This window comes from Alosa pseudoharengus, unplaced genomic scaffold (assembly GCF_046254945.1).
Source record: "Alosa pseudoharengus isolate Yale_2024_CS ecotype anadromous, Long Island Sound unplaced genomic scaffold, YU_APseudo_1.1 YU_APseudo_1.1_scf_4, whole genome shotgun sequence".
NCBI lineage: Eukaryota > Metazoa > Chordata > Actinopteri > Clupeiformes > Clupeidae > Alosa > Alosa pseudoharengus.
Genome location: NW_027468774.1, coordinates 15,826,708 through 15,849,662, shown reverse-complemented (window position 1 = coordinate 15,849,662; position 22,955 = coordinate 15,826,708). Strand labels below are relative to the sequence as shown.

Genomic DNA, 22,955 nt, shown 5'->3' with positions numbered 1-22,955 from the left:
CTATGCCACTGAAAACGTGCACACGTGCACATACACACACCTCGTTTTTTGAACGAACAAATAACAAGACATCTCAGTTAATTTCAGTGAATATTATATTTGTTTCTCTGATACAACTTTACAAGTGTCAGAACTGAATTCAATAAGCATAGATTAAAACAAACAGGAATGAATTTAAAACAAGTTCAAATAAATGAAGGGAATCAGTAAAGTAAAGGTTATCAATTTAAGCATTGCTGTGGGCAGACAGTGGTCAGAGGAGAGAGGGAGAGAGAGAGAGAGACAGAGAGAGACACCAGCCCTAAATAACCCTTAGAACAAAGTTATTGACATGCAGCCCAGAGACCTCAGCACAGACAAAGATCCCTTATTAGAAAAACACTTCAATCATTGCCTAGGTCTGAATAGTCCTACATGTTCAGTTACAACAGAATGGACTTGGGAAAACGGTCTGTGTTTTGACAGGAAACACATTTAATAACCTAGTTAAACTGATCATTATTCAGTCTTGTACGTCTGTGATAGATGACATTAAAAAAAAAACTGGTTATACTCAAGTGAATAATATAGCAATCAGTAGAGAGAAGAGAGAAAGAAGCAGAGAAAGAGAGAAATGCAACTGAAGAGAGAACAATTCCAGATGATCAAATAGGCAACTTGATTGAACAGGTCATTATTGCTGAACGATAGGCTAGATATCACAATTAAAAATACTTTTAACAGGAGGAAGATAGGCCTAAATTGATTTGAAAGCTATATACAAGATATAAAGCAGCCAACACTATAATACCCCTTCAGTAAGGGGGGGGGGGGGTAAAATGTTGTGTGGGTGCATACGCCACTAGATGGCAGTAGTAATGCATGTTTTTATGAAACTGCCATGGAATATCTGACATTTTCTGCCCTCTAGGCCATAGTGTAGTGTTCACAAACCAACTGAATAACAATGACGTCATTTGTACATGTCAACCCTCAGAAATGTTATCATACCACACTTGCTGTGAGTGATATTAAGAGGAGGTTAAATCAGCTTAACATGTCAACCTCTACAAACACTTTACACATACTGACACGTTCACACAACTTTGGGTATGTGTGCATATGTTTGTATGTGTGTGTGTGAATATGTGCACACAAGTGTCTGTATGTTGTTCCCATCCATGCCATTGGTCTTGAGTCCCATGTATTGGTATCGTTCTTCACCGAACAGGAGTTTCTGTCGAAGATGACTACACGGTCAAATGGAATACCACAATGTGACACGGTGCTTACAGGTAATATTTCCATACCATTATGACCATAAGGTTCAATGAATCATGATCAGATTACTCTTCACATATGTCTAAATAAAATGATGAACGTATCGCTCCCATTTATGTCAATCATAGTCATTTTATTTCATCCCCATATTTCATGTTTTTTTTCTCCTGTCTACCCATTGTGCTGCTTGTCTTGTGTTCAACTGCACTCACTAAACACATAGAACAATCTTTCTTACACATGCATGCAACACACACACACGCACCGACAGACACACACACACACACACACACATCCTTCATGCCTTTTTATTTTTCAAGTGGGTCAGTCTTTTTATACATATGCACTTCTATTTGTCCCCTATCCCCATCTCTCTCCACCTCTCTTTTACGGTCACTCTCCTTTCCGACTCCCCTCCTCTCTCTTTTGTTCCTCTTCTTCCTCATCCTCTTCCTCACTCTCCTCTTCCACGCCGCTCCGGGCCATGGCAACCGCTGTGCCCATCCCGGATCCTGTGTCCGTAGGTCCGACCTCCTGTTGATCTATGTGAAATAGAAGTGATGTCATAAAAGTGTGACAACTTTTGTAGCGCTTGGACGCTCTTAAAGGGACACCAGGCAAGCCTGATGCTTTTTTCTCTACGAAACTCCCCCTCGCTCGGTCTGAAGCTCTTTTCCTTTTCTTTGCATCTTCCGTCAAGGGTTTTCGCTGCTTCTTCGCCGGCTCTGCCATTATACACACGTTTGCAACAATCGCTAGAGTTTCGTTAGCCTGCCTCAGTGCTGTGGATGCAGGATGTAAACTGATCCTGCTTCCGTCGGCGGGTACGATACACTGAACTTGCAAGCGGGATATTCTTCCTACAGGCAGTAGGGGCGGGCGAGAGAGTCTTTATTCGCCCTGTAATGAGTCATTTAACCATATACCGACTTACGAAGATGAGTAATTAACACGAAAACGTTGCCTGGTGTCCCTTTAAAAAGGCCTTTGTGATGGTGGATACTATAGTGGACTGATGGAACACCACTCTCCTGGCCATATCTGATTACATTTATGTGCTTTGCATGTTTTGAGGTCACTGGCTACCTGTGTTCAGCCCTGGCCTTAGTGATGCCAAGCGATTTCACCAATAAAGATGAACATCCAACTCTGTCAATAGGAAGTAAAATACGACTTTTAAAAAGTTGTTCCACTGCTGCCTGTTTTCAACAGAGGTCCATATTTTCAAATATTAGATTATGAAGCAATTAATTCAAAATTCACATTAACCTTTTTTTGCCATAAAACTCTGGGCCAATTGTATTTGTGATGATACGGTGAGATGCTGTTCCATCAGACACAATGAATGAATGTATGAATACACAGGCTTGTTCCAAAAGCTAAGAAAAGAAACATAGAGGTGGGGATAGGCCAAAAGGGTAGAGCTCAGAGGGTAACACACGGATCAGATAGTGGGCCACTCACACTTCACAAACAAGCTCTGTGAGCTTGTAATCCCATTGATCATTTTCAAACACCTCTCTCTCTCTGTATGTACTGTATATCTGTATGTGTATGTGTATGTGTATGTGTGCGTGTGTGTGTGTGTGTGTGTGTGTATATGTGTATTTATGTGTATGTATACTGTATTTTTTGTAACCATCTTTATAGACCCTTTAAACAATAAAAACAAAAACAATGCTTGAACGTTCTATTTGGTTCCCAATCTACTTCCTCTGCATTAAGATAACATATGGAATGTTAAAACGGAAGCCTTGTGGGGCCAACTATGATGCTGATAATGGAACTCTCTTGAAAGGGTCTATGTATGTGTATGTGTGCCATTCATTTGACGTCCTCTTTGGTTATTACAGGATGCTATTTTATTACAGGCATGATTCAGCCCTACTGGAGGAAGATTGACAGTTAAACACTATCTGGCTCCTTTTTTATTGTGTCGGTTGCCACATCTGAATTTGCATGCAACACTGAGCCTGAGCCTGCGGTGTGTGTGTGTGTGTGTGTGTGTGTGTGTGTGTGAATATTCACTGATGTGTTTTGCATCTGCGTGTGTATGTGTGTGAGTGTCTCTGCATTTTTTTTTTTGGGGGGGGGGGGGGGTGTGCATGTTTTGCATCACAATAAGTGTGTGCTGTGTGTGTGTGTGTGTGTAGGTGTGAAAAGAGATGTTAATTTAAGGCAGTGCCAGAAGCAGTAGCTGGGCTGGTCTTCCTCTGCCTGGCATGATGGCCACAGCTGGCCGGACGCTGCTTAGGTCACTGGCTCAGACAAGGGCACGGAGAGGAGAGGAGAGAGTGCCATCTGAGCGTGAGCAGGGCCGATTAGCCCCTGCAAACACAACCAGCCCCAATTACGGCAGAGAGAGAGAGAGAGAGATTGTGTATGTGTGTGCGTGCATGTTTGTGTGAATTATGATAGAGCGTGTTAGAGTGTGTGTGTGTGTGTGTGTGTGTGTGTGTGTGTGTGTGTGTGTCTGGAGCGGTGTTTACCACTGCTCTCAGTGAGGCCTGTCTCCTCGTCCTCATCACCCTGTCCAGGGTAGTCTTCATTCTCCTCCTCCATGTGTGGGTACACACCTAGCTTCTGCATCTGAGCTTCAGCCATCTGCTGCACGGCTACACACACACACACACACACACACACACACACACCGGGAACATACACACAACCCACCAAGGCAGGGACACACACATTGGGACACATCCATAGGTAAAAAGGGTACAGGTTTTGGTGTCATGTGCATCACTGGGGTGCTACGCCAGGGGCTGCAGATGTCTGAGATGTTCGAATGTCAGACAAGTAGGCGCACGCAAACAGGCTGACCGACAGACAGGGAAAACAGATGGAGAGTGAGACAGACAGACAGACAGACAGACAGGCAGAAAGCCCCAGAGACAGTTAGAAAAGCACACCAGCAGAGTCCCCCTACAGACAAAGTGAAAAACATTCTGAGCCTTTGTACACTTTATAGCGAGACACCACTATCAATGGAGCGATCATGAAGTCTGCAGAAGCTTCACCACACAGTTCTTTTCTATTGGCTTTCCTTGAATACACTATTGATTTGACATTTTTCTGTCGTCTTTCCTCTCTTCTACCCCCCCCCCCCTCTCTCTTTCTGTATCTTAACCACATTCACTTACACAACGGCTACAACCTTGGGCCCTCTAAGCGCTCATTTTGATCTCCCACACAGAAAGGCAGCATTCAGTCTGCACATGTGCACTGATGAGGGATTTATCAGTGGGGAGATGGCACAGATAGGTTATGTGTGTTAGGCCATAGTGACTCACTTCACTTATAAAAGACCCTCTTTCAGGAGTAATGAAAAAGCTTGGACGTGCGTCTGAGTCTAAAATATTCCCCCTTTTCTCTTCTCCAGGTGAGTTCACAGCTGGAAAGCAGAAGCTTTATTTGAGAGGGAATAATCCAGTGTTAACATGCAAGACACAGAAGCAAACTGTTAATGATCAGGTCAAGTAAGTCCACCTGTGCAGACTGGTGTGGTGGATGGAACAATCGGTCAAATGAACTATTAAGTTACATTTCTCATTCATTTTGCATACATTGCCTATGTATGTTTATGTCTGAGTTTTATTCAGACAAAGGTACTTGCCCAAATAGACAAAAAGTTATACATCAACATAGTCAGATAACAGACTATGGATGGATGAGTAGATCAATGGATAGATAGATGGATGGATGGGTGGATGTAGTGTATGAGTGCATCTGTGTGTCTATTGCGTGTGTGTGTGTGTGTGTGTGTGTGTGCAAGCACAGCTGTATGCTCTACTTTGTAATCCTGGATGATCCAAGGCCACACAGATTTACACCCACCACAGCTGTCACCACTTCTAATCTCTCTCTCTCTCTCTCTCTCTCACTCTCTCTCTCTCTCTCACTCTGTCACACACACATGTGAATTGGCATGCACATGCATGTACATATAAAAACGTGCACTCCTCAATGCTGGTGACGTGCAAAGACAGAACATAAAACACCAGTGCAAGTGAAGCACAGAGAAGCATGTTGCATACCCAACAGACTGATGCAGGCACACCAGCACATTTGGACACTGGCAAAGGGTATACACAACAACACAGGGCCGAGCCAAGCAAGCCACATCACAGCTCACACACGACATAACTACGCAGTGCAGTTTACCATTGACCTCACATTTGAGCACACAATCATACCTTTCAGTGATGGCGGCTGGTACACATTTGGGTTGACTCGTTTGGGCTTGAGAACCCCATTCTCTCCAACGACCCACTGAAGAAGGGAAGTTAAAAGAAAGACGGGTGGGGGGTGTTCTTAGAAAATCTAGACCAATAAACTCACAAAGGAGTGACAGACTCAAACAGACAAGTGGAATGAGCAATTAAATATTCCACTGAGTGGAAGTGTCCTGACAGGAAGGATGTAGCACACTCCTCTGATGTCATATTCATCAAAGAGAATACAATGTGCATGTGGAGGTTAACGAGATGAAGGCAGGAATCAGAATGTCTTGTTTGTGCTTCAGACTTGGGTGTTGGGATAAGACCCGGGTACATCATATTCTTACAACATAACAGTCATCTGAATTAGCTCTAAACTATGATACAAGGTGATATGTGTGTGTCGCATGTCATGCAGGCTTACAGTCCAAAACAACATTTCATTAGCTGTTAAAGAAACCCCATGCAACCTTGTCTATGTGTGCATATGAACTCTGACATTGAAATTTATTTATTTAGGCTTTATAGTTTATACAGTAGACCCCAACAGAAAATATTAAGTTGAAAATTTCAGCTTCAAATTCGTTGCCACACACCACTTAGCTGTTATAATTGTTTTATTTTAGTATTACTTATTGATATCAATGTGATAATGTGATATTGACTTGCATGTGTATGAAGAATAAGTTCCCCACTATCACTGGTTTCATCTGTCCACAGTAGGTCTTGAATGTTTCCCTCGCTGATGGAGGACTTACAGTGTATGTATGTATATATATATATACTCAGTGTGTGTGTCATAGTAAATGTTACATGCTGGGTGTGGAGATCTAGATCCTCCTGACTGGATGTGGAGATGTCTCACCTGGTGAGTAGAATTATCGTCCTCAGGGGACTGGTCAGCCACTCTGAACAAGGTGGCAGGTGTGGGCCTCCGACGCCGTATCTAATACACACACACACACACACACACAGAGGGAGAGAGCAAAAAACAGACAACCTTGACCCATGAGCACAAACAAAAAAAATACAGTGCAGTTGACTCTGAGCACAGTTGCCATGAGAGTTGTCATCTAACGTCCTGGCCAGCCACATTCAACCTTCTTTTTTTTCCTTGGGAGGGGAGGGGGGCATTTTGGAACACAGCCGCCTCATCAAGGATTTGCTCCAATCAAAATTCCAGCTGAGGTCATGGGTCAGCCAGTGGGTGACCTCAGCTCCGAGGGGCCATCCAAACACAGGCAGGAGTCTTCCAGAATGTTCTGGCTCATGCTGCTCTGCCACAGCTTACGTGCAATTGTGACCCTCAGAAATCATGCTCAGAAATGACTTTTACACAACAAGCTGGGACTTAGAGAGGCAGAGAAAGAGGCATAGAGACAAACAGGAGAAAGTCTTTTTTCCGTGTTGTGGTACCTATTTAGACAGAAACAGCTACACATCAGCAGTACATGCTGGCTCTAACTGTTGTGTATTTGGCTTCACTAATGCTTATTAGCTGCCAATTAGGTGTAGTGGAAGCGTGTGTTTGTGTCGGTGTGTTGTTGAGCCATGTGTATGTCAGTCATCCTATCCCTCTAGTTTTCAGCTTATCTATATTTTAAAAGCACTGTACATACGTGCATGGAGTTACGCATTCCCCTTGAGCCTGTATCCATTGTGAGAGAGTGTGTGTGTTTGTGTGTGTCTGTGAGTGCGAGTAAGTGCGTCAGCTTGCGCGTAGACCCCCTTCTGCGGCAGCCCAACGCATCTGGCAGGACATGGAGAGGTGATAACGCTAATCACCCCCATCCACAGCCTCTATCAGCCATCCCTCCACTCCTCCCTGCCCTGTCCCCCTCTCCACCCTACTGTCTGCCCAGCAGAAGCTCACTCTCCTGAGGGTTCAGCATGGGCCTGTGTTGGGCCCTCTATGGAGACTGCGGCCCTCTTACAAACAAGGCCTGTTCCGTGGGATACTGTGTGTGTGTGTGTGTGTGTGGGGGGGGGGGGGGGATGACATGACAGTGGTCAGAGGTGCTGGGAGAGACAGCTGTGCGTGTGTAGACAGCTGGGTCTGTGTGGGGCTGCAGTGACCGCGTCCACTCCAGGGGTGGACATGTGCTGACCGTGGGGTTGCACCCTCACCCTGTTGCTTTGTTTTGTTTTGCTGGCCCTTGCTGGAGCCATCTGTGGGATGATGATGTAAGTGGGTTATAGGGAGGCATGAGAGAGTCCAGTCTCCTAAGAGGGTGTTGGGTGTGGGGAGGCCGTGGTGTAAGACATGACATCCACCAACACATATTTCTGGGTAAAAGTTTATCAAACATAAGGTCATGTCACAGTCTGCAGAGGAAGCGTTCAGGCCATGGAAATATGTGGCTCATCATTCATTAGGACACATTCGTTATATTCTCTCTACGTCTTACTTGCAGACCCTAAGGAGACATATAAACATATAGCATATGACATATGAAACACTATAATGTATATAGTCTCAGGGTAATGTTGTAAGAACTGGAATTTAGGGAGTTGTCGGGAAGTGTCTTGCACATGCAGGGCTAATTCCAGTGATGGACCACTCATAAATCATGTAATTAATGGAATATTCCTCGTAGCCCTCTTTTTTCAAGACTCAAACAATAGTAGTCTCTCTCTCTCTCTTTTCCTCTCTCTCAGCATGCTGGTGTGATTGTGGGTGGACGTAAGATTTTGCGTCATATTAACAATCCAATTGTTGCCAAAGCAGTGCGACTTAGCCATGGTGGAAAGCTACCAGCACAACCGGCCACAGATCAGAGCCACATTTATTGGGACAACACCCACAGCATTCCAACAGCACTCTAATCCCACCATCTCTCGCTCTCTCTATCTCTCTCCTTTTGACCCCTTCTCTTCTCTTCTTCTCTTTCCATTTCTTCTCTTCATCCTATTGACCTCTTCTCTTATCCTGAAGGGGCTTCAGTGTCCCTTTCTTCATGCCCAGCTAAACTCAGTCCCATTATTTTGTTGCCCCAATCCTCTCCATTATCCACCCTTGTGTTCATCTCTGCTCCTGTAAACCACACTAATGGCACATCACTGCCCTATTTGAAGATCCCTGCCATTCACAGTCCCCATCTACACTCCCTCACCTCATATGGTCTCTCTCTCTCTCTCTCTCTCTCTCTCTCTCTCTCTCTCTCTCTCTCTTTCTCTCTCTCGGTCTGTGTCATTCTATCAGTCTATCATTCCATACGGATAAAGCAAAGCAATAGCAACCAGGTGGTGGTGGTGTGTGTCTGTGTGTGTGTGTGGATGAGACCTGCTTCAGAGACTGAAACATCAACAGAGTCTGTTTATGCATGAAGAAGGGAGAGAAGAAAAGAAAGAGGTCAGGTGAAGGAATGAAGGAGAGAAGGGAAGAGAGAGAGAGAGAAAAGGAGAGAGAGAGGTCGCGAGCAAGAAGAGAGACAGAGTCGGTGGTACAAAGATAATTAAGGTCAAGGAGGTGTTTTGTAAGAATTTATAAATTTATCACAGGTTCCATTTTTTTTTTTTACTTTACTCCAAGACATTGGTCTACAATTAGCTCAAATAATAGCCCACATAGAAATATGTCAGACAGAGAGAGAGAGAGAGAGGACGAGAGACTTTTGGATCAACAAGCTATGTGTCAGATGAAATCAGATGGATTTGGACTGTACAGCTTTCAACCCATATTCCAGCTGATGGGGCAACCAACATTTAGCCACCCAACACAAACACACACACACACACACACACACACACACACACACACACAGAGAGAGAGAGAGAGAGAGAGAGAGAGAGAGAGAGAGAGAAATAGAGAGAGAGAGAGAGAGAGAGAGAAATAGAGAGAGAGAGAGAGAGAGAGAGAGATAGAAATAGAGAGAGAGAGAGAGAGAAAGAGAGAGAGAGAGAGAGAGAGGCAGTGGAGTGAGAAACACAGAGAGATGAAATGAAATGAGATCAATGAATGAGAAGCATTACTGCAAACTGGGACATGCACAAGAACCTCTCTCTCCCCCACCAAGTGACAAGGATTGTGAAAGTGACAGACAATGATGTAACCAGAAGCCATAAGTCTTGTAATTCTCTGGCTTTGAAAAGAACCTCGTTAGGAATTACGTAAGTTTCTCTCTTTACACTACAGACTCAAGCCATCAAGTCTGACTTCTGAAACATGCTTAATGAGCAAACATTCTTTCATCATGTGCAAATGCGCACAGACACACACACACACACACACACACACACGTCACACGAGAGAAAATCTCTATGTGCAACACCAGCATTTGTAGAGGCTTATTGTTCTGATCTTCTCATTGAAAACAGCTTTTCAGCAGCACAGGTGCACATGCAGGTGTAAAAGTGTGTGTGTGTGTGCGTGCACTGTGCAGGTGCATGTGTGTGTGTGTGTGTGTGCGTGAGTACTCAGGTAGAACTGTAGGTTAATAAACTTGTCTAATCACTTTGGTTAAGAAAATTCTCAAGAAAGACTGACATGCACAGCCTCCGCACTCAGAACCAAACACATCCAAACATACAGTATACCGATCGGATTTGGAATTGTTCTCAATCATACAGTGATGTCAGTATAATGATAGGAAGTTCACAGGAAGCATTACCTCATTTCACTATCATTTTCATTATTCATTATTCTCTGGGCTATGCAAAATAGACAGAGAGTCTATTTCAGGCAATCATTTATAGTCTCTGTTATGTTCTTGCTAACTGTCAAAACCGAAGAGTGATTGAAATACTGTCGTGGACAATACATTTACTTGGTCCATTCATCTTTAAAATGGTTGGGCCATTTTAAAACTGACCAGAGAGCAGGGCACTGTATGCACACACATCAGTCTGACAGGCTGTGTCTCTGTTACTCAATATACCAGATCATTTATGATCACAGTGCATCACATCTCTCTGTCTCTGTCTCTCAGAACTGGTTCTCAGTCCCTTCCTAGCAGTCTTTGGTCTAAAAGGTGATTCAAACCTAAGAATAGAGCGGTAATCAGGAGACATGCAAAGGAATGAAATGCCCGCACTCTGCTAAAACTCCCATATATTTAATGGATTACGGCTGGCGGCGCCACTGCTGATGGGGCATGTCTCCTGATTAGTAGTGGAGGTGTGCACATCCCCACCGGTGAGGTGCAGGGCAAATGGAACTAGAACTGCAAAGGAATGAAATGCCCGCACTCTGCTAAAACTCCCATATATTTAATGTGTTGCAACGTTTCGACCCGACTGGGTCTTCCTCAGGCCCAGTCGGGTCGAAACGTTGCAACACAGTAGGCCTATACGCACTGTGCGTACAATTTTTCAACGCTTTAATGAAATTATTAAATATTACAACAACAAAAATAGCTTGTGTATTGCCTTAACTGAAACATGCTTCGCAAAAATGATAGCATAGGGCAAAGAGAATGGACATCTCAACATAAGGATACATTAGAAGATGATTGGTGTAAACTTTGTCACGACATGATAAGCAGTTCTGGCGCTTAAAAACGCAACGTTCCATTCAGTCATATCATTCAAGCGTAGTGCTCGTCATGAAAAGAAAACAGCAGCTTAATATTTTTCAGGTGTTTAACAGTAATAGGAGCACTGTTCTTAGCAGGTAGTGAGATTAGGCATTCTACAGTCACGCTGTTTGGAACATCAGTTCGGGTTTCAAGATTGATAAGATTCAGTTAATGCGGAGTATGGATCATCTCAAAGTTTGGGACAACCAAACAGCAGTGTAAGCAAATCATTATTGTTAGGTAACCATAGCTGTCTTTTCTCTAGGCCTATCGCAAATTGCGACATAAGCTCATTGGTTTCTTTTTTCTTTTCTTTCCCTTGTTCGCGTGTTAGTGAAGCGATAGTGGGTAGTGAAGCGATAATGCATTTAAAGCAATGTTCACGTCATGTGAGCCAGAGCCTATATGGCCAGAGCGGCTTGCTCTGTAAAGGTATTAGGTATTTCTGTCCCACCCAAATTGCGTTAAAATGGTGTGTTTAGCAGCCAGAATCTAAAAAAAAATCTCCCTCATCCCATAACTTTTAAAAAGCTTGAAACACCTATACGTGTAGGGTAGCCCCTTTTTTTTTGGGGGGGGGGTGATTAGCGCCCTGGGCCATGGTGCGTACTATGGAATACAACCCTAGCGGCGCCCCTGCCCATCAGGGCACCAGTGGGAGGGAGACAGAGACAGACAGAGTGATGAGTATGGTGCAATAAGGGCTGTGGTTGTGTACACATGTGTGTGTGTGTGTGTGTGTGTGTGTGTGTGTGTGTGTGTGTGTGTGTGTGAGAGAGAGAGAGATAGAGAGAGAGAGAGTCCATGCTCAGGTGGGTGGGTTGTGCGGGGCATAGCTGTGGCTGATGTGGGACTCCCCCCTGGAGAATGTTTCTCTGATAGCACTATCAGCCTATTAAAAGCATCAGCCGACGCAGTAGGACACCCTAAACTAGATCTCAGCGCCCGCACGCGCGCACACACACACACACACGCACACGCACACACACACACACACACACATACATCCTACCATAGACAAAAATGGGTGCACAAACACACAGACATATTGACTACCACAGGCCTGTATGTCTATTACACACCAGTTTGTTTATTCATATTGACTTTTCCCTTAATTGACAGGGTATTGACCTCCACTAACAAATCTCACTCTTCTCTCGTGGTTCTTGGTTCTCCTTTATCTTACTCTTTACCTGCTTCTTTGGATCTTTGTCATTTCATTTCAGCAGACACATTAAATCCAGTAAAATATCCATCTCTATAAACAGACATCTTTGAATAACAGATTTTCCATAGGTACACTGTGCTATTGCACAACAGAGCAGAGTGCTGGTTCCCTGCCCTTCACAAATCAGTACTAGGAAGTGCCTATGAAAAACTACAGAAATAACAGGAAGTGGTGTTCATCTGTGACGGCATCTCTGTATGTAATAATAATATACTGTAAGACTGTTGTTGTCCCTGCTCCCTATTAAGCTGACCTGAAATGGACCTGTCCACATTTTACACACTGCTTTTTCAAACGTGTTTACCACTGTCAATGAGCTTAGGATCAGACCCAATGCACAGAGAGGGACTTAACCTGTAGAGGAGTGAATTATTTTCCTGGTTCCACAAATATTCTACACAAACGATACGTCACATCATAATATGGAACTCTCGGATTGCGAACATTCTAATCACATATTTGTGACCGTACTCCTCAACAGGTTAAAGCAGTCCATAATCTATGAGGAACGCAGAGAGAGAGGACACGTCACTGCACAACTAACCACCGATGTTTATCCATGCTCCTGGTAAATAGTTACATAACAGCAAGGCTATGCTGAATGTCACAGTCATAGGACTGCCTCTGCTGAGAACGGACAGAACACAACCATGAAGAAATGACAGTTCTGACGCCGTGGCACAAAACAAACAGAGCTTTTCTCTTGTTTGTCTCCATGACCATGTATGATGAGTGGAAGTAGGGCTTCATCCGGCTGACACTGAGAACATATGTCACACAGAAACACTTCCACTTCCACATTCACTCATACTCAAGTACTGTTCTTAGGTAGCATTTTCAGTTATCTGTATTTTACTGGACCACTAACTTTTCTGACAACTTTTTGCTTTCACTCACCTACATTTAAACCGAAATAATTATAGTTTCTACTCCTTACATTTTCAAAATAGCCTTGTTACTTTTGCATTGGTGCATTTGAGGGGAGGTATTGATTATTTGTATTTCATGCAATGTGTGTCTCCCAGCATCAAGAAATTAATGGATTGGACAATAGTGGACAAAAGGGGGACGCCTTTGAAACATATGCTGAGGCGCCACAGGCAATAGAGTGCCAGACACAATGGTTACAATGATAACAGAAACACTTCTCTCTGAAATCTAGCGCTTTATCAGGACATGAAGGTCTAACAGATGACGCGTCTTATTACTTGTTTTGTCATTTGCCACTTACTAGGCCTATTCTACCAGCAAGCTTACCTCAAAACAGAATGTTTGTTTCTCTGCAAGTTCATCCTTGGCTTGGTTCAAGGCAACAAGCTTGCCTGGTAGTTTTAGGGACAGTGAGAAGTTGTTATCGAGTAACAGTTGTTAAATTGGAATAGATACAGCATCTGTGTGGGCTGCAGTCTGCTCCTTCCAACAGTAACAGCCAGTAAAATAGTCCTTCAAAAGAGCGGGATTCCTTACCCTTTGAGTACATATTAGAGCCTGTATTTTGTTACTTCTACTCGAGTAAAGAAGTTGAATCAGTACTTAAACTTTTACAGACGCTTTTTTTAACCCAAGTATCTGTTCTTCTACTTGAGTGCTTTTGCTATGGAAACATGGAAAGTGTGTTCTGTCGGCATATGAGAACTCAGACTCACTCACACAGAGCATTTAGGAGCAAAACAGCATCAGGGGGTCTTGTTGTGGCTTTTCAGAGGGACTTAAATTTTCCCTGCTGGCAGCCCAACAGTTTCTTAAGTTCCTTTTTGACACACACACACATGCACACAATTATTTCTGTGTAGCACCACCACCCGTTGTGTGCTTAATGAATCGGTTTTCTTACCTAGGGGTACAGCTGGGCCTGCAGGGGACTGTGGGTAGGATTTGTTATGTAGTAATGGAGCACAAATTATCCACTGGGATGAGAGTCAGGGCCTCACGGGGAGCACGGGGAAATATTAGCAAGTCGGAAACACATGCGTGTAAATATAGCCACGCGCCAGAAGCACACGCACACACACACACACACACACACACACACACACACACACACACACACACACAAAAGTCAGTGAAGTGTCAGCAACCAAGACGACACAGTGGGGAAGTGGCATGCGATTGGTGGAACTCGGTGGTGGTCATGAGAATGTTTTGTACACAAGCATAGACACACAGCCTAGTTTTTAGCAATCTACTTCCACAGCACAGGTGATGTCATTCTGACAAATAACGAAACTGTAAAAAATCAGAGTACATGAAACGTGCCTGGAGACACACATCACTAGTATGCCTCGCCTTGCCCTGATCGACAGAGATGCAGGGAATCTCCACTCAGAAACCTCAAAGCCACAAGTATGGCAGATTCAATGGGTGGGTGTGCCGTGTGTCACTCACTCCTTCACGTACACTAAATCACCTCTCGGGCGCTTTACAGAGGACAGCTCATGTCAGCTGAGAGGCAGAGATGGGGTGAGGAAGTGGGTGATACCAAACCGGGAGGAATGTTCCAAAAGGACACTATGCTGTTTTCAACTGTGTCTGAAACTCCTCAACAGCGCCCAAGGCTTTTAAAAAGAAGAAGAACAGCAGCTCTGTGGAGGGGGACCTGGACAGGGCGAACCAGTTGAACCACTTCTACAACAGGTTTGACTGCCCTGCTCCAGCTACAATGGCGGTGGTCTGTCCACCATCCCCCAGCCCCCACCCCCACACCCCCTCAATACCAGTGCAACACTCACCTCCATCATCACAGGCTATCGTACCCCCACCATCACTGGATTTTGCACCCCTCCCCCACATGGCGATCACGAACAATGAGGTGACAACGACCTCAGTCAACAGCCATCAGACACACAGATCCCAGATGCACCCCTCCCCCTCCCCTCCCCTTACACCCCTCACCATTACAACAGATCAAGTGACAGTCCAACTAAAGAAATTGCGCAGCAATAAAGCAGCGGGGCCTGACAGACTGTGTCCAAGGCTACTCAAGGCCTGTGCTGCTGAAATGGGGGAGCCACTGAAGCACATCTTCAATTTGAGCCTACGCCTTGGACAAGTTCCAACACTGTGGAAGACATCATGTCTTACCCCTGTCCCTAAGAAACCACACCCTAGTGAGCTTAATGACTACAGACCTGTCGCTCTTACATCACATGTGATGAAGACAATGGAGCAATTGGTCTTAGGTATGCTCAGACCCCAGGTACGCCATGCACTAGACCCGTTACAGTTTGCATAGGAGAAAGTGAGCGTGGACGATGCCATCACTTATCTTCTACACAGGACACATTCCCACCTAGACAAGGGTAAAAGTGCTGTGATAATCATGTTCTTTGATTTCTCAAGTGCTTTTAACACCATCCAACCCCTCAGATTGGGAGACAAGCTCTTGCAGATGGGTGTGGATGCTCACCTGGTAACCTGGATTACAGATTACCTGACCGAGCGACCACAGTTCGTCAGACTGAAGAACTGTCTCTCTGACACTGTGATCAGCAGCACCGGAGCGCCACAGGGAACTGTGCTCTCTCCAGTCCTGTTCACCCTGTACACATCTGACTTCTGATACAACACCGAGTCATGCCACATGCAGAAGTTTTCTGATGATACTGCAATTGTGGGGTGTATAAGGAACGGGCAGGAGGAGGAGTACAGGGGCCTGGTGGAGGACTTTGTGCAATGGTGCAAACTCAATCATCTTCAACTCAACACTTCAAAGACCAAGGAGATGGTGGTGGATTTCCGCAGGTCTAAGCCCACTCTGCTACCAGTCCACATTGATGGGGTCAATGTGGAGGTGGTTAGCACATACAAGTATCTGGGTCTTCACCTGGACAATAAACTGGACTGGTCAGCCAACACTGATGCACTCTACAAGAAAGGGCAGAGCAGGCTGTACTTCCAGAGGAGGCTGCGGTCCTTCAATGTGTGCAGCAAGCTCCTCAGGATGTTCTACCAGTCTGTTGTTGCCAGCGTCCTCCAGCGTCCTGTTGTGGTCACCCACTCCACAGCACTATTGTTAAGCAGAAGAGCCTGATCAGCTGGAGACTTCGCTCACTGCCTTGCACAACAGACAGACTGAGAAAGTCATTTGTCCCCAGGGCCATTGAACTGTTCAATGCTTCACTTAAGGGAAGAGGAGAGATAGACTTCTCTGCATAGTCTGTCTGCCTCTTAACCCCCTCCATGTTTGGATACTGTCTGTCCACTAGCCACTTTTACCACTGTCTTTCTGCCTCACTGTTTGCGTGCTATATTAGCACATTAGCACATATGCATAACCCCTCCCTCCATGCCACAGGCGAACTGTGGCCACACTTATACCTTTTCTTAAAAAAGTTAAATATATAGATATATAGACTTTACTTTATTTCTGCATTGTTGCACTGTTGGACTTACTCATTTGCACCATCACCATGACCACTATCACCATTGCACTATCACCATGACACTCATTCACACAGAGCACCTTACCTTACCTTACTATGCACAGAGAATCACAGGCTCAGTCCCTGCCTCAGTCATTGCAAGCGCCTCTGATTGATTAATCACCACTATGTGGATACTGTTTTTAGAATAGATTTAGATTAAGTGTTAGTTAGTATATTTGTATTTTAGTATATTAGGCATATCCTTTATCTTCTACTGTCCTTATTGCTTAGTTGTGTTTTTATATTATATACTTTAATTACTCTTTCTGCTGTTAAAGAATGTGTTTGTGTTGTCTGTATGCTGCTGAGACCTTGAATTTCCCCTGGGGATCAATAAAGTATCTATCTATCTATCTATCTATCTATCTATCTATCTATCTATCTATCTAAAAGGAACACTCACTCATAAATACAGACACAAAGAGAAAGAGAGAGAGAGAGATTCACTTTAAGAAGAAACCCGCTGGTAAAGACTCTTGAGGTCATCCATCATCTAAATGAAAACCTTACCCATTCCCAAAGCTCCAGATGAGACTCAGCACTACTCAGTAGAATAACCAGCGCTCAGCACCTCATTTTTTATACAGCATCAGTGAGCAGGTAGGCAGCAGCCCCACTAATGTGTACTAGACTCTAATGCAGGGCCTGCAGCTAAGCTATGAGGAGTAGAAGTCGTAGGGGTGAGGAGCTAACAACAGAGCTGTTTCCTGTTCCATAGATCAGATACTTAGATTCTCGTGACTACTAGACACTGAAGTCAAATGTTCCTCGTGTAGACAGTTTCAACATTTCTTAACACAAGAAGGAACATGCTGACATGCTGTGTGCATGTGTGTGAAAGAGAGACACATATGTCTGTGTGTGGACAGGAGTAGTTGAAAAGTATGTCATGTTTATGGGTGCAATATGCTGGTTGGAAGGTGATGTCCGAAGGAGCTGGTAACCTCCCTGCCTTCTCTTTCTTATGTGTATGTGTGTGTGTGTGTGTGTGTGTGTATGCGCACGCACGTACGTGTGTGTATGCACATGCATTGGGTTAGGCGATTGCGGTTTCAAGTGTCATCAGAACACAAATCATTTAGGTTTTGTTAAATATTTGTGTTTGAGCCCCAGCCGTGGCGCAACTGGCTGGGGCACCTGCACCGTACGCCGGCAACCCGGGGTCCCACCCCGACTCTCTCTCCCACTCACTTCCTGTCATTCTCCACTATCCTGTCGCATTAAAAAAAAAAAAATGTGTTTGAACTGTTTACACAACACAAACACACACACACACACATACACACACCAAGATTAGTTCCCTCAATCATTCTAACTACCTCAGTCACCTTTTCCACTTATCCTTTCATATGTATTCTATCAAGTACTCACCTTGTGGACTATACATTAGGGCGGCCTTCTCATTGTTTCTCTTGTTTTCTCTTATTCATTAAGATTCTCTCATTCATAAGTCTCTCTCTTTCCCTATAGTGTCCTTTCTTCCTCAGACTTACTGACGTGTGTGTGTGTGTGTGTGTGTGTGTGTGTGTGTGTGTGTGTGTGTGTGTGTGTGTGTGAGTGTGTGTGTGTGTGTGTGTGTGTGTGTGTGTGTGTGTTAACAATTACACCCACGATCATTGACCCACACGTGCTTTCTCTCACTATCTCCCTCTTTCACATATTTATTCAGCTAAGTCACTTGTAAACTGTTAACCAAAGCATTGTTAGTTCCTAGCATGTTTTTTTGTGTGTGTGTGTGTATGCATTTCTGATGTTCTGTTGATAGGAGTGTGTGTTGACAGTCCCTTACCTCTCTGTGTTTACACACAAACACTCACTGCACTAAAGGTCGTTGTATGACGTCTGAGCAAGAGAGAGAGAGAGAGAGAGAGCGCAAGGGAGGGAGGATAGAGAAATTTGCCGGATAACAAATAACCACTGACTATTTATTCAGTGTTGATTCATATCTTTTATACTCCATATTTGTTTTTGTGTATACTGTAAGGGTGTGTGCATGTGTGTGTCAAGCAGTTTGTTTATGTTACGTACAAACAAATCATTGACGCCATATTGGCTGTAGTTACTCTATTACCTATCATTAGAGATAATGTCTATGTCTAATTGCTGCACTTAGTGGCCAACATATGGTTTTCCCAGTAACTGTGTCAAATGAAAGCTTTCCTTCTTTCAAATAAACTGTTTGAATATGGGTGTGTGTGTGTTTGTGTGTGTGTGTGTGTGTGTGTGTGTGTGTGTGTGTGTGTGTGTGTGTGTGTGTGTGTGTGTGAGAGAGAGAGAGAGAGAGAGAGAGAGAGAGAGAGAGAGAGATGAACTCTCGCAAATCTCTATCTATCTCTCCTTCTCCTTCTCTCTCTGTGTGTGTGTGTTTGTACAGTATGTGTGTTTGTTTGATGATGAAACCTTCCTGCATCTTCATTATCCCCATTGTGACCAGACACACAGATAAGCAGAAAGTCAGACAAAAGTCAGGAGAGGTACCAGAGGAATACGTATGTGTATTTGAACAGTGACTTGCCCTGATGACGAGCAAGTGAGTGAGTGTGAGTTGAGTGAGTTGATTGAGGGAGTGAGTAAGGGAATGAGTGTGTGAGTGAGTGAGTGAGTTGAGTGAGGGAGTGTGTGTGTGTGTGTGTGTGTGTGTGTGTGTGTGTGTGTGTGTGTGTGTGTGTGTGTGTGTGTGATTGAGTGAGTGAGTGAGTGAGTGAGTGAGTGAGTGAGTGTGTGTGTGTGTGAGTGAGTGAGTGAGTGAGTGAGTAGGTGTGCAGTTGCTGCTGTGGGCATAAACTCGTACAACAGTGCAACCCTTAACCACTGATTACCAGGCCAATTTAAGGTGGAGGAGTTAATGGAATGGAAAGCAGAGCTGTTCTACTTGACTTTTTTCAGATCTGTTCTGTGGCATTGGTGCTCAGAGTTCTCCTGGAGATAGTGTTTAATCTGAAGCCATCTACCTAAGGTTGTTTGGTGCCATTAAATCATTTGCAATAATCACATTAGGCCGCCTGTGGTGTGAGAGGGCCGCTTGTTTGAGTGTGTGCATGTGTGGGGATGTGTGGGCGTGTGTGTGTGTGTGTGTGTGTGAGAGAGAGGGCGTGTGTACACACAGGGGTGTTTAAGGTGAACCCACTTTTATTTCCCCAGGGATGGCACATTTGCAAGTGCACACACACACACACACACACACACACACACACACACACACACACACACACACACACACACACACACACAACTACAAAATCTACAACACTCAAAGATAAGCTTTTGAATGTAAACAGCAGTATTCTCCTCCATTAAATGTGTTCCCATAGGTAACCCTACAGGTACTACACACTTGTCCATGCTTTAACTGGACATACTTCCATCTATGTTTCCACTATCTGGTAGTTCAAGCGTTTCTTACACAAAGTACCTCAGTAGGGCATTAAGACAACACATAGCTACTAGAATGCCCTCTGAACCATAGCTCACGACCAAGAAGAGTCTGGAACTCTGTGATGGATGCTACTCCTAAAGTGAGTTCCTACAGGAGTCCTCTATCTGAGTCTAGGACACTCAAGGCCACAATCCCCAGACTTCCCCCCGAACTGTGTTAAAATACTTTGCATTACTGACCCCAACTCAGAGGTCATCAGATCGGTTTAGAAGCCTCACATGCAACACACCAAACAGTCTAAACAACCTCTTCACCCCAATTCCAGGTACATTTCCACCTGGTTGTTTACCGGCTACTATTGTGTCCTCTGGGCCCAGCGAAACTACAGGGAAAATCCCCCATACTGATATACAGCTGGTCACTAACATCATCAGTCCTTGTGCTTTTAAAGAGACTTTTTCTCTTTTTCTCTATGAAACTCCCCCTCGCTCCGTCTGAAGCTCTTTTCATTTTCTTTGCGTCTTCCGTCAAGGGTTTTCGCTGCTTCTTCGCCGGCTCTGCCATTATACACACGTTTGCAACAATCTCTAGTGTTTCATTAGCCTGCCTCTGTGCTTGCTTCGGTCGGGGGGTAGGATACAACAAACTTGCAAGTGGGATATTCTTCCTACAGGCAGTAGGGGCGGACGAGAGAGCCTTCATTCGCCCCGTAATGAGTCATTTAACCATATACCGACTTACGAAGATGATTAATTAACACGAAAACGTAGCCTGGTGTCCCTTTAAGTGCTCTGAATTCCTTGTTTGCACTGGTTAGTGAAGATGCAGAGAAGGTTGTTGATGCATCTGCAGAGAGTGCTGTTGAAACTTAATGAGAAACTTAGAGAACATAATGGTCAAGAGAAGTTCATTGTATTCACCGTGTGTTTACTTTCCCTGTAACAGGTTACTCAGACCTGAAACATACCAGGAAAATGTCACGACAGTTTAACAATGTCTGGGTTGTTTCACAATCAGGGTGAGCGTTTGATATTATCCAGATCCACACATGTCTGTATACTTCAAAAATGTCCAGATAATTTGAACATCATAATAACTTATGTAGTTGAAGGTTTTCCATCAAACAGCTTTGGTCCACTCCAACATATATTCTATATTGAAATAAAAGTACAGTATATATAGTACAGGACCGGCTCTAGGCAGGGGCCAGGGTGGGCTAAGCCATCACCTGCAAACAGTCAACAGATCAACTATACTGACCTGCCTGTTACATCTCATAGCCTAAAAACTGTATCAGAGATGCACTCAAAAAGTCACAACTGAACTTGTAAAGCGGTACAAAGTGGAGACAAGTCTCGGTAACACTTTACTTGACACTATCGACATAGGAGTGACATGACACTGTCATGAACACATGACACTGTCATGACACATGAAACCTAACCCTAACCCTAATCCTAACCTCTAACCCTAATCCTATAACCCTAACCCTAACCCTAAACCTAACCCCAATCCTAACCCTAACTTGTTATGACAAAAACCGAATGTCACTTAATAACAGAAGCGTTATGTCATAAACGTTTATGACTTGTTTATGACACGTTCATGACAGTGTCTTATGTCGACACTGTCAAGTAAAGTATAACCCAATTCTCTGACATTGTCAATGCATGCCCAGATTGAACAATATTACAGGGCAACCACATAACCGGTTCCATGTGTTCCGATTGGATGATTAAAGTTCTCAAGAAATTGATCATTAAAGTTCTCAAAAACTTGAGGTTGGTAGAAAAAACTGAATTTGTTTCAGATGTCCACCCCAACACTCCTATAGCATTAGAAGTTTGATATGGAAGTACTGGAATTGGCAATAACCAGTTACCAGTTTTTTTTATCCTTCAACAGATGTAGATTAAACAAAAAGTATATATTTTAAGAAGGGCTAATTGTTATAGCCTAGTTAAAACCACTTCGTGAATAGAGTCTGGGGACTCACGATTATGAAACCTTCCCTTTCCTCCTACCTACTACCGATGGAAATGTTAGTGAATAATGGTGTTCCAGACTAGCATCTCCCTGAAACGAGCTCTAGGTGGGCGTGGCCAGGCTATAAGGCATTGTGAAACAAAGCTCTCATTCTGATTATGAAACTACCCATCTTTTCTTTGCTTTTTCCAAAACAAGGTGAAGAGTGATTCATGCTGATAATGTGATCTTTACAAATCCTACAACAATGAGATTCTAAGGTGTAATGTCACCATACTATATCCCTCTCTGTCAAGGTCTTTGTAGATGTTTGCCGTAAGTATGCCATGATATTGACACTGTAGCCAATTCAGTCATACACATCTAGTGAAAGTCACATCAAAGACAAGTTAGACACTTCAGTCAACAAGAATATGCCTTCAGTACTAACTGCTTTCCTCCCTACCTTGAAGGTGGCAAACTCTTGTTTTAAGCAAGAAAGGTTGACTTTATGGGCCTAGTACTACAAGGGCACCAGACTTTAACTGTCGTTATTACACACAAAACTAATATTTCCATACACAGACTCAACATTTATCCTTTTAACATTTATCTCAACTTATCTGTCCATGCAGAACCACTTGAACTCTTCTTACACACACACACACACACACACTCTTGTAAGTGCAAAACAGACAAACATTTAGTAACCATTTCCTCTATGAAAAGGAAGTAAAAAGCTTGTGAAGAACAGAGTGACAAATGCTGATGAGGGTGGGGTGGATGGCAAAGCTAAATTACAACTGCCATTTGCTCTATCTGCAGCCTGAAGCCCAAGTGAAGTGCATTAGACACTTGTATCATTCATTAAGCGTTCTACACCTTCTTCTCTCCTTTAATCACACCCTTCCACTTCAACTTGTTCTCTTATCCTCCACTCTCCTCTTCCCCTCAACCTCTCTTTCT

At 43.9% G+C, this 22,955-nt stretch overlaps 1 protein-coding gene across 3 annotated transcripts in view; it reads right to left on the bottom strand.

Annotated features, from left to right (window-relative positions):
- Nucleotides 1-77: 77 nt before the first annotated feature.
- Nucleotides 78-22,955, bottom strand: part of ppp1r1b (protein phosphatase 1, regulatory (inhibitor) subunit 1B) — a 24,625-nt gene continuing 1,747 nt past the window's right edge. For 2 of the 3 annotated variants that reach the window (XM_076265007.1, XM_076265008.1), the window contains exons 2-5: nucleotides 6,346-6,426; nucleotides 5,457-5,532; nucleotides 3,750-3,875; nucleotides 78-1,802 (exon numbers count right to left, since the gene is read on the bottom strand). In XM_076265007.1, the coding sequence (XP_076121122.1) occupies nucleotides 1,654-1,802; nucleotides 3,750-3,875; nucleotides 5,457-5,532; nucleotides 6,346-6,426 (432 nt within the window). In that variant the 3' untranslated portion in view covers nucleotides 78-1,653. Of the gene's footprint in view, nucleotides 1,803-3,749; nucleotides 3,876-5,456; nucleotides 5,533-6,345; nucleotides 6,427-7,099; nucleotides 7,183-22,955 lie in introns of those variants that run through there. The other variant, XM_076265009.1, reaches the window with a different exon arrangement.